At 42.2% G+C, this 12,010-nt stretch overlaps 1 protein-coding gene across 1 annotated transcript; it reads left to right on the forward strand.

Moving 5' to 3' along the window:
- The first annotated feature begins 588 nt into the window (after nucleotides 1-588).
- On the forward strand, nucleotides 589-9,956 carry LOC121552603 (N-chimaerin). The gene is made up of 7 exons (XM_041865566.1): nucleotides 589-1,311; nucleotides 3,271-3,355; nucleotides 6,839-7,012; nucleotides 7,619-7,696; nucleotides 8,513-8,650; nucleotides 9,237-9,342; nucleotides 9,501-9,956. Exons 1-7 carry the CDS (start codon nucleotides 1,057-1,059, stop codon nucleotides 9,670-9,672), a joined length of 1,008 nt encoding a protein of 335 aa, XP_041721500.1. The 5' UTR covers nucleotides 589-1,056; the 3' UTR covers nucleotides 9,673-9,956.
- Nucleotides 9,957-12,010: the final 2,054 nt, after the last annotated feature.

Below are 12,010 nucleotides of genomic sequence, written 5' to 3' on the forward strand. Positions count from 1 at the left end.
TCAAATGTACCATAAAGCGCTTGTAATTGTGTGGAATGAGCACACCTAGGTTAATTCTCTCTGGGTTGTCTGCGTGGTGACTGAAATATAGGCTTACAGGCAGACTATTGCAAAGAAAAAACATGTCCTTGCATCATCTCTCCCTTTTCATAGTGCATCCAACAAAATTATTCATATTTTGTGAATTTCATTTTGAGAAAATAATATGTGGTTCAAATGTTTACTTATGTGTTCTGTATATCCTATTGTAGAGTGGGGACAGGTCAGTGTGGTCCCTGGAACAGTAAATGGTTGGTAACCAGATTTTGAAAATAGCACTTTCTTCAACGGCCCACCGGTGTCATTAGCTGTGGGCAGCAGTAGCCCAGTGATGATGCATTACTCATTCATTACTCATTATCAACCCACACTCACTCAGACTCTTCCTACACAAGCTCTCCTGCATTGGATCTTAGAGGGGGGTTGTGGGGGCGGGGAAACGGCAATGATGAAGCGTGAGCAGGCTCCTGCCTCGCTCTGATTGGCCAGTGTGATCCATCTAATCCGTTTTGACTGGGTCCTCCCCCATCCTCTTCCCCCTCACTCTGGTAGTGCTGGCAGCATCCATCCACAGTGCACACACTGTGCTGTCTCTGTTCCAGAGAGACTATATCAGCTCTGCACAGGGAGAAGAGGATTAATACAACATCAGCTCATCTGCATATTCCCAGGGAACACATAAGCACCCAAGGCTTCTTCTCTTCTCTATCCAACTCCAACCATCACAGGACTTGACACTCTCATCGTTGGAGCATCGTTCATCCAATTCTCTCTGCTGTGAGAGGATTTAAAGGAGGACACATCTTTCAGAATTTTTTTTTTGTGTGTGTTTCTTCACTAAGTTTAAGCTTGTCAAATTGGAGCAATGCAATTCATATTACATAGTTTAGACTAGTTCTAAGCATCCCGTTTTTAAGCATCCCGTTTTTATTTTTTCTCCAGAGGACCTCTAACTTTTTAGACTGCTCTATAGGGTTTGCTGCTTGTTCATCTGATTTGGTCAACCTGAGTGTCAGAATGCCATCTAGGGAGTCTTACGAGGTCCGGAAGGGAGAGAAGTCCCTGGTGCACAAGGCCAAGCAGGAGGCCAACCAGCAGGACATACTGGCTGCTGCTCTGGGGATGAGGATCTCAGGACCCCAGAAACCTCCAGCCACTATCTGGCAGCCTCTCAAACTGTTTGCCTATTCACAGCTCACCTCGCTGGTCCGCAAAGCCACACTGAAGGATAACAGCCTGCCGCCCAAGTACGTGAAAGTCCACAACTTCAAGGTGAGACACAAATTGCCACAGGAAGAGTATTTGCATCTCTTCGTCATGCCATTCCACTATAAAATATAGCTTATTTTTCAGCATGTTGTGGACAGGTGGCGTTTTTTTGTATTAGGTTCCTATACTGGCAGTTGGCCACCAGAATGCCTGTTCAGGGGGTTATGGGGCGAGAGAAAGCGTGAGAGAACAGGACTGTTTTGGGTCTGTCCACTGAGCTTTTTTCAAAAGGAAATCTGTTGGGCGGTTTGTGGTCCACTGTTGTTGGTTTGAGCACCAGATGGGAAGATTAGGCGATGAAGGGGGGTGGAACAGTGGAGGAGTGTTATTCCCATTAGGCTCCAGTCATCAGACTTGCTCTGGTCTGCTCTGCTCTGCTTGTTTGGGTAAGTTAATGAAGTGGGGAGCTGGGGCAGAAACATTCCCTCAAAGACTCTAGAACTGCTGACACTCACAGGACTCATTCTTCCGGCTTCCCTCCTTATTTATGTATGTATTACTATGCCAGGCAGTCCATACTGAATGCTCCGTTTCACTATTTTAAGGGTCTGTCACGCATTTAGCACAAATGTTTCAAGCTCCCTCCTCAGAGGAAGCAATCTGGGCTGATATGGTTAGTGTGTAATAGTTATTGACAGAGCATTTTAATGAATAATTATCCTGAACCTTGTACACACTAACCAAGATATCTCTTTTAAGTTATGATTACAAAATATGACGGAAAAAAATTAATTTGAGAAAAGATTCACCAAATAGCCAGACACAACAACCAGTGCTAAATTGTATGAATTAATTCAATTTTCATTGTTCCTACGTAAAGAGCGACTGCCTTTAAAAAGCAAAGAATCTATTTGAAAATGGCCTATGTGACATCGATATGAGTCAGAAACAGTTATTCTAGTGTCAAAATTGACTACAAAGTGTAAATAGGATGATTTTGGTCATAAAGTCAGTCTCGTCTAAAACAGAGTTTGGAACATCGGGTAACAACGGACAAATGAAGGTTGGGTTTTGATTTGACGATGTCCATTTTCCCACTAACATGGTGTGAACAGCTGCAGTGATTGCTCTCTATCCAATAACATAGACAGTGAGACAGACCTGCCCAGCAGCCCAACTTTGTTTACATATTTTTTTTACTTGAGAAATACTGGACCAAACACCTTAGTTAGATGTAAAATTGCACAACTAAAACATCCTCGGCAAAAAAAACGAACAAATGAAATGCCACATAGGCCATTTTCAAAGGGATTTGTTGCTTTTTAAAGGCAGTCGCTCTTTAAATACTCAATAGAATAAGGTTTTATTTTCCTGTGAATCACAAATATATATTCTAACCAGTCCATCCTGCCAATAGTATAGTCGGATGAACTCACAGTTCATCAGCCTTGATACCATCTTCTCCATTGTATACCGTAATGGACTGTTTTACTGCTAATCCTCTCATGCCATCCCTGATCCCATAATGAGTTAACACAGTGTATTGGTGATGGTCCTAGTATTTCTCACCTCACTTAAAAGGGCCATTATTCCCATCGTCGTGTAGGAAAACACCTCAGAGGGATCCCGCTCTGCATCCTCCCCATAGGTCTGGATCAGGCACCCCTGATTGGCTGAGCTGTTGTTATGTTACCTGGCGGAGAGGGAGCTCCCTTCCCTGCTTGAGCAACCCGTTGCCGTAGCACATTTCCATGACAACATGCCCCCTTACACTGGCACGGCATCAACAGTGTCCACCCATCCTCCCTGCTCTGCACCACCAACACTATTCAATTAGGCATCTTGTCAGATTTGACTGGGCTCTAAACACCCCTCATCTCCAACACACACACAATCTGTCTAGTTTAAGACGCCAGCATTGTGGTGTCTCCAGGGCAACCTGGGGAAGGTGTGGTACCCATGTGGTACATGACTGCAGCATCTGACTACCATCCTCTCTCTTTGTCTCTTTCTATCCTCCAGGTCCACACGTTCCGGGGACCTCACTGGTGTGAATATTGTGCCAACTTCATGTGGGGGCTGACGGCTCAGGGAGTCAAATGTGCAGGTACGTACTGTACTATACTTTACAGTAGACAGCCACTGTACAGCTGCAGCTGGTTTTACTGAACACCATGCTGTTCTTTAGTTATGTAATGGACTTTGATGTTTTTCTCACCCCAGTGTGTGGGGAACCTGGTTTTTAATGTGAGTGTAAGTGTGTGTCATATTGCGTCCCTTAATCTAAAATCCCACCAATATTTGGGAACAGATTAGAGGAGTTGTGTAATGGAGTAAAATGGGGACTCAATATGGAGGATTTACTGTAGTACGTACTTCTCACTAATGTGAATGCCTTGCTTTAACAGCAAATGATGTGTTACTGTACTAATGAATGAGTGGTTCAGTTGATGAGTGTGCTTTCAGCACAGTTGATGAGTTTGCTAATGGCGTTACTATACCACTGTTCAAATGACCAGCTTTAATGCTAATGTTTTATACTGATGTAGCTCCCATATTCCCACATTATGGTCAAAGCAATTGTTCTCCACTCGACGGCAGACTTATATGTAGTCTATATGCAATCTATATATTGATCAGTCCATTATCATAATGCACAATGGCGTCCAGACTCAGACTGGCGTCCTCTCTCTGTGCTCCAGTTGCAGTGGAAGTGGGGGGTTGAGAATGCCTCTGTGGATTCATGCTGAAATTCTCACTTGATGGTCTCTGAATAGATTCCCATTTTTAAACACGCGTACTCCTAGGCCTATCTATCCAATCAGGGCAGCTGAGTGATTTTGCTGCCCTGTGAACAATAACGATCTGATGTTGTGTAGCAGCCATTTACAGTGAATGTACAGTATAGTCATGAAATTATTTTGTTACCATCTAAGTGGTTATTTTTCAATTGATTTAAGGTATTTTAGTGATTTTATATCATTTTTATCACCGGATATTAGGCTTTCATAATGCTAGGGTAACAACAATAAAGAATAATTGTGGCAACCATGAATTTAGCATGTAAAAGGCTTTCATGGGATCATATTGCTGCAGTGCTTGCATGCTTTGCGATATTATTGATCTCTAGAAATGATTAACTAATTGGCTTAAAAGCAAAAGCTGTGCACTGCAATTTCTGGTGTTGTTATTTGGGCACACCAAAATATAGATGTTTTATCATGGTTTTCTATAAAGCAGTAGTTTTCAGGTGTTCATCATTCCTGAATAAGGCAGTAACATAGACTGATGTCTGTGTTTAATGTATTATTGATGGGACAAAGTGAGCTACACTTATGTCTGTGGAAGCCGACCCATGAATAATTTATGCGTTGCTTTAGAAAGCAGCTGACAATCGGATGAAAAGTGGCTTTTATTTTCCTTATTTTTTTTTGGCCATTCCTTCAGACTAAAGCCATGGCGACCAGAATCTAGGACAGTGAAGTCTCATGCGATGTTTGAATTTGCATTCCAAAAATGTGCTCCCTTTTCTTTCTGTATGTGTGAAGTATTTTGGGCGAGCGCCAGGAAGTCAGCCCCTGCCAGTGCTTGTTGTGCCACATTTCCTCATCAGAGGACGCCCCCCCAGCCTCATACCATCATGCCCGTGAAGAAAAACAAAGCTGGCATGTCTATTTAATGAGGAGTGGGGCTCCGAGCGCTGGGAAGGAGCTCCATTTCCAACCGCATTAAAATTCAGCAGCCACAACCAGAGAGCTAGGTCACACAGCCCATTCTATGCATGGTGGAAAACAACATAGAATAGCTAGCAACAGAACAATATGTTTGTCTATATAATGCTGCCATTAGAGATGGTAAAATAGAGAAGCATTGGGGATCTCAGGCACAGGAAAGGTTAGACAACATGATAATGTGTTGATTGGCCACCAGCGGGACCAGCCCCTCACCCCACCTCCAGTGTCAGACCCTTTTAGCCAAATCAGGGCAGAGCCCATCCTCAGTGGAGTGTCTTCTCCTCGCCATGGCGATAGAGCTGACAGTGCAGTAAAGCAGTGTCTGTCTGCAGGCTCCCTCTGGGCTTTCCCACCCCACCTGGAACCCAGGGGCCATCTGTGTGTGTGTGTGTGTGTGTGTGTGTGTGTGTGTGTGTGTGTGTGTGTGTGTGTGTGTGTGTGTGTGTGTGTGTGTGTGTGTGTGTGTGTGTGTGTGTGTGTGTGTGTGTGTGTGTGCTCACATGCACAACACCAGTTTAACAGCCCTGTGTCTGGTGAGAGGCTGCCCTCTATTACACTGCCTGTCTCATACCCTTAAGAGAATCATCTCTTGAAGGTAATTACATTCCTGCATCAATGCATATGAATAAAGCCTTCTGGAATTTCTCTGGGGCCAATACTAATCAAAATATGTGTAGCTATATCTCTACATCATACTCTTTTTGTGCCTTTTTGTGATTTTTTTATGATTTGATATTTGAGGAGCAACTATTATGACATATTTCCTCTGAAACACCAAATATTCATAGAAAAAAACCTCAGTGAACAAAATGCTTATATCGAGATGTAGTTGGAATACTATAACGCACACATTTTTGTCAAAGTTCCTCTTCCAAACTGGGAGAAGGCAGAGAACTGCTTAAAGCTTGAAGGAGCTGGCCCATTTAAGTCTGGGAAACTAGGTCTAGTGTAGCCCGCAGCGGCTGAATCGCTGCCTTCACGGCCATTGTGTGCGAGCCCAGATTCTGGAGGAGAATGGAGCGTGCAGGCCTGACTCTCCCTCCTCCAGGCCACATTGTTTTCAGTGCGCCTCTAATTCCCTCTAAAAGCCTCTGTTACAAAGCAGAGCAGGAGTCGCTGTGTTGGCTCTCTGCTGTACTGTGCTCCCTGCAAGGTGAAACCTGCTCTGAATCTGAGGCAGGCAGATGCGCCTCAGGCCCCACTCACTGGCACTGAAGACAAAATCACTAGGGATGATCATTGAAACTACATATTCACTGCTTAGAAGAACACAAATAAGGTTCATGTTGTGATACGAATCTCTGTGACAAAATACGTCTTAAAGGTTTGGGTCATTGCGATTTGTGTTATTATTATTTTTATTGTGCTGATGAAAAACAAACCAAGCCACATAGTAAAATCCAGAATAAATTAGGTAGATATACATTTGGTAGCTATAAGACCAACCTTTGTTTAATTTGTTATTAATTGTTTTGATGCATGAATGGCACGCCATCTGGATGAGGGATTGTTTGTGGACCTGTGTTCCACTCCAGTGTTCAAGGTGACTTCAATAACACCCCTGGCAGCTGACCAAAGAGTGAAGTCATCAGCTAAGAGAGAATTCTCCAGTGGTCCAATGACATTCTGACTGCAAATATTGATCAAGAGCATTTAGGCCTTAGCAAGCAAAAACAAACCAAGCCAGTCGACAAAAATGAAATTAACAATCTGGGTGATGCAGGCTATTCATTTTGCTACACTTCAATGTTAATTCTGGTCTATTATTTCTCTGGAAGATGTCATTGGACGATATCATTGGAAGATATGCCTCTTAGGTTCTCCACTCTGACTCTACTCTTCCTGTTTTCTTTCAGATTGTGGCCTGAACGTGCACAAGCAGTGCTCCACTATGGTACCCTGCAACTGCGTGCCGGACTTGAAACATGTCAAGAAAGTGTACAGCTGTGAGCTAACAACCCTGGTGAAAGCTCACAACACCAAGCGACCCATGGTGGTGGACATGTGCATACAGGAAATAGAATCAAGAGGTGAGCAGAAGATAGATAGCCATGGCCATATTGAAATAGTTGAAAATCACACCCTTCTTAGAAATCGCACTCCCTCTTTCCCTTTCAGGGAAAACCCAATCTAGTGCAGGTAACAGAAATGTAAGGATGGATGATTTTAATGTTGGTCCTTTCCATTAATATGATGTGGAGAGCTGATGGGAGGTAATTGTAGACATGTAATGGAGAATAGATTACTGTGTTGCTGCTGCTTCAGTTGATTGCATTCCAGTTGAATCACTCAACGATGTAGAAGCATCATTTCTACCTTATTGTCTAGCCCGGTAATCTACATCAGTAACTAATGCTATATTTGATTTATGTCTTTATTATTTTATCCAATAATGCAGAAAACTATTTGCATCTGTCCATGTTATTCCCTGTGTGCTATTGTAGATATTTTACATTTCTCATGCATATGGAAGAGCTTAATTACGTTTTCTGTTGCCCAAGGTCACCGCTGAAGGTGAATTTGGCTGTATTTATTCTGCTCTTGAGTTGAATCTGTGTTGGATGCCCACTTCAGTCCTATGTTATGTTATGTAAATGCGGCATTTGTTATTAAACCTCTCTATCCCTCTGTCATAGGGCTGAAGACTGAAGGGCTCTACAGAATATCTGGATTCAGCGATTCAGTCGAAGATGTCAAGTCGACATTTGACAGAGGTATGTCTTCTTTTGACATCCTATAATTCTGTTCGGGTGTTAACAAACCCCTTGGGTGCCTCTCACAGTACTGAGCGCCTCCATGTGTACTCAATGTGATGGTTTTAGGTCATCTTTGAGCTAAATGTTGACCATGTGATGTGTTTATAGAGACAGTATTTGGAATTAATGGGAAGGTGACACATTTGAGGAGGGATTAATCTCCATCTGGGAGAGCACGGCTTGTCCTGACACGGTCCACTTACAGGATATATAGCCAGGGCCATGGGCCAGCTCTGGGGATGGCAAATCATGAGACTAGTCCAACAACCGTAGCTGACCGAAATGTAATTTAACGTATAATTAAACCTCCAACTTCATTTGTCTACTACAGTTAAAGATGTAGTTAGAAATAGTCTGCCTCATTCTCTGCCCATAGTCTGCCTCATTCTCTGCCCAGTGCAGTGTGAGTTTAGAGATGGACCAGGGGGAACCCTGGAGCTATGGGCTAAACCTTAGCTAGACCAGTGTGTGGGAGATCACCCATGACAGAGTGTCATTCCAACTCACAACACTGTGATATGTAGATCCTCAGCAGAATTAGGCCATGGGCTGCTCTGGATGTAGAACTGAGGAAAAGTCTGAGTAAAACAGGCCAGGCCAGTCCAGAGAAGCAGCCTAGATTTCATCCCCCACAGTGACACGATCCCTTTATTCCTCACTTCACACTACGCTCAATGTCCTTGAGTTCAATCAGCGAGAAAAATGTAACAGTGTCTTATGCACATCCAACTATTTCTTTCCTCGTGTCTAACAATGTGTTTTATCTCTTCACAGATGGTGAGAAGACGGACATCTCTGCCAATGCCTATGAAGATATCAATGTCATCACGGGTGCACTTAAACTGTACCTCAGGGATTTACCCATTCCTGTCATCTCATACGACGCCTACCCCAGGTTCATTGAGGCTGCAAGTGAGTCAAACATAAGCAGCTTTTTCCTCTTCTCTGCCAGTTAAAACTATGCATAATTGTTTCAGACACGCACCAGCACCATGGAGAATGTACCATGCAAGAAGAAATGCCATTGGTGTGCGTTTTCATATCTGTGGTTTAATTATGTAAATCCCTCAACATGAAAGGAAGTGATGGAAGTGTTCAGTGAACATTTATCCAGCTCTTCCTTTTGCTCTTTGAGTTCTCAAAGATGATTCTGCAAAAAGAAAAGAAAAAATTGTTTTCATTGCTGTGCTTTACCGCATTTCCACTGTTTATGTGTTGCTATTTACAATCCTGGGCATTCAGTGGAGAATGTGCTTTCATGCAGTCCACATAAAACAAGCATCAGATCCTCCTTTACGATTGAAGTTCTTATGGTTCCGTTTTAGAAAATGACTATTGTTTGGTAGTCAGTTATATAGAGTTCAACAACAGCACATATTGACTGTACTCTGATCTCTTCATGCTAGTGAATAGTTTCAGTGAGAACCATTGAGCACAGATGTTTATATCGGAGGTTCTGAGAGCATGTCTTGTGGCCGCTCTTCTGTTTGCTTCTCAGAGCTGGAAGACCCAGAGAAGCGGCTAGAGGCCTTCCGTGAGGCTCTGGAACTGTTGCCTGTAGCACACAGTGAAACCCTGAGGTACCTCATGGCCCATTTAAAGAGGTGAGCTTCTCAACAAAGCGATTCGCTACCCTGGTGATACGTAAGATCATGTTTGTGTGTCTGAGACATGGTTGTAATTGAATGATCAGATTTTCATTTTCATTGGGTTTTCAACATTCAGCTGTTAATTGTCTGTCCTTGATGTGTCTCTTCTTCAGGGTAACGTTGAATGAAAAGGACAACCTGATGAATGCGGAGAACCTGGGCATTATTTTCGGGCCCACTCTCCTGCGTGCCCCCAACCTGGACGCCATGACGGCACTCAACGACATCCGCTACCAACGGCAGGTGGTGGAGTTCCTCATCCAAAATGAAGACATCCTCTTATGAAAACAGACACATCCATTCTGCTAAGATACGGAAGGAAAGAGCCAGATTTTTTGTAAAACAGCTTGATGCTGTCTAAACACCTTTTTGTGCAAAGACTTGAAGGAACCTTTGTATTGCATTTGTATTACATATGAAGGAATCTTTGTAATTACATTTGAGATACATCCGTTTCCACTCCCAGTTGAGCAGTGCTGAACCTTACTTTTTCTTCCCCTGTAATGGGTGTGGATGATGATGTACCTTAAACTTGCATGTCTGTCTCCCCATTTTTGTCGGGGCTTGTGTAGAACACTGATGGACCAGATTTTGTCTGTGTCTTTATTTTGTTTAACTTTGTAGCGGTAACCTAGCATGTGATGAAGATTGTGAAACATTAACCAGGTTTCCATTCAACCTTTTAATGCGCGTAAAGTACATGTCGGATAAAACATTTACTGACAGGCCTGATGGAAACAGAACATTTGTCGGTAAACTTGCCAAATGTCAACAAAACAAAATACGCTAGACAAGGTGGGATCATTTTGTGTCGGTAAAATTAATTATGTGAGAAATGTCGGTGGAAACGCTTTTATGTGCAAATATTGATATAATAACCATCATATCGAAGTAAACTTGGAGTCATGCGATGACAAGTTGTGTGGTCCTCCCACTATGACTCGTTGGGAAAGCATGCAGGTATTTTTATGTGCACTACGTCATCACGCACTGCCTTTTATCCACAATAAGTAAATTTGATGGAAAAACATCTCTGGTGGGAAAATGTGCATATTGTTTTTTGCGTATTTTAGCATATTCGCATGTAAATCTGTCAGCAATTGAATGGAAACCCAGCTATAGTTACTCTGCTATTTGTCCTGTAGATTTACAGTCTCTCCTGCCCGGTTGCCCATTGGGCAATTATTTTTGTGAAACATTGTATACCTGGATGTGAAATAGACTACTGTATCTTTTCTGAACCTTTGTAATTATCTTTGACTGATCCTGTCTTTTTTGCCTTTTCAGCTGTTTTAGAAGTCTTCTTTAGGGGAAATTCAAAGCCTCTTTCAATCAGAAAACGATCAGTGTACTTTTAAATGTTCTGTTACATTTGCCTGACAGTCAAAACTGTGTTGCATTCAAACTGTTACATTTGTGCATTTCATATTTTTTTTATTGTAATATTTTTGTACTTAATTTGCGCATGTAAATTATAATTTATTAAACCTTGCTTGCTGAAAATGAAGTGGTTTGCTCTGAGTCATCTTGTTCCAGTAACAATGAAGCTATTGAATAAGCATTTAGTGCCGTGCATGTTAATTTTAGAATATGGTAAATGTGCCCAGACACCTATCATTGAGGTACATGGCATGCTACATTTGCGTGCACTTGCAAAATGACCTTGACAAAAGGGGCAGTTCCTCTCAGTCTGCATATTAAGAGTGACAGGCAGTGCAGCATCCCCTCCAACTCTGCGTCAATCACACTGATTCGCTCTGAGATTAACACAAAACCCACAATACCTTTAGGCACGGCCCTGTCTGCATTCAGGAGATTTTTAATTGCTGGATACATATGCAAACATTGTCCCTTGGGGTTTATGCATTTTATGTTTAATTACCCCACAAGCAATTTCTTTACACACAATTTCCAAAAACCTGTCATGCCTTATCTTCTTCACTAGTGGCTCATTATAATATCAAAGTGTACCCTTGCATTTAAACTGCCAGTGAACAAAAACTGTTGTTATTTTGGTTCATGTGTTTGTCCTGATTGAGTTCCAGACACTTTCCACTGGAGATCCTACTGGGCAGTGTTTACTGGTGGAGAACCACAGCCATCACGAATGACAGCAGCTGGCCTCTCCTAATTTAATGTGAAATCCCATTAAATGCTCTGCCATTGTTCTCAGTAGTAACTGTGGAAACACTACGCTTTTAGGTTGGATTATTAAAAGCCATAAAATCTGACCTGGCTGCCCCAAGCTTTTCTGTGTTTAACACCTCATGCTTTCCCATTTCGTAGTCGGCCTTTTGTGGCTTCATGCTCTAGTATGGTTTATACCTGTTCAGGAATTCTTTACATCTTTATCACTGGGCTTTATCATTTACATTAGGTTGAATTAATGGTGAATGAATTCATATTTAGTTTGGGTTGATTGGTCAATAAAAGTGTGATTTATTGTAATTCATACAGCTTTTTTAGCTATTTATTATAAATCCTTCTACATTAGCTGCAGCCAGTAGACCAAGAAACTCATCTAAATGTTCAGATGACTGCTGTGATAATGTCATGACAGACCTCTCTTCATGCACATCAAATAATATTTGCTACAATTACCATGGTATGGCTGATTTGTATT

The sequence above is a fragment of the Coregonus clupeaformis genome, chromosome 4 (assembly GCF_020615455.1).
Source record: "Coregonus clupeaformis isolate EN_2021a chromosome 4, ASM2061545v1, whole genome shotgun sequence".
NCBI classification, from domain to species: domain Eukaryota; kingdom Metazoa; phylum Chordata; class Actinopteri; order Salmoniformes; family Salmonidae; genus Coregonus; species Coregonus clupeaformis.

What these genes read in the sequence shown, in the direction of transcription:
- LOC121552603 (XM_041865566.1), top strand. Translation starts at nt 1,057, where the DNA reads ATGCCATCTAGGGAGTCTTACGAGGTCCGGAAGGGAGAGAAGTCCCTG. An exon ending in TCAGGGAGTCAAATGTGCAG is followed by an intron (nt 3,356 to 6,838) that starts GTACGTACTGTA and finishes GTTTTCTTTCAG; the next exon opens with ATTGTGGCCTGAACGTGCAC. An exon ending in ACAGGAAATAGAATCAAGAG is followed by an intron (nt 7,013 to 7,618) that starts GTGAGCAGAAGA and finishes CCTCTGTCATAG; the next exon opens with GGCTGAAGACTGAAGGGCTC.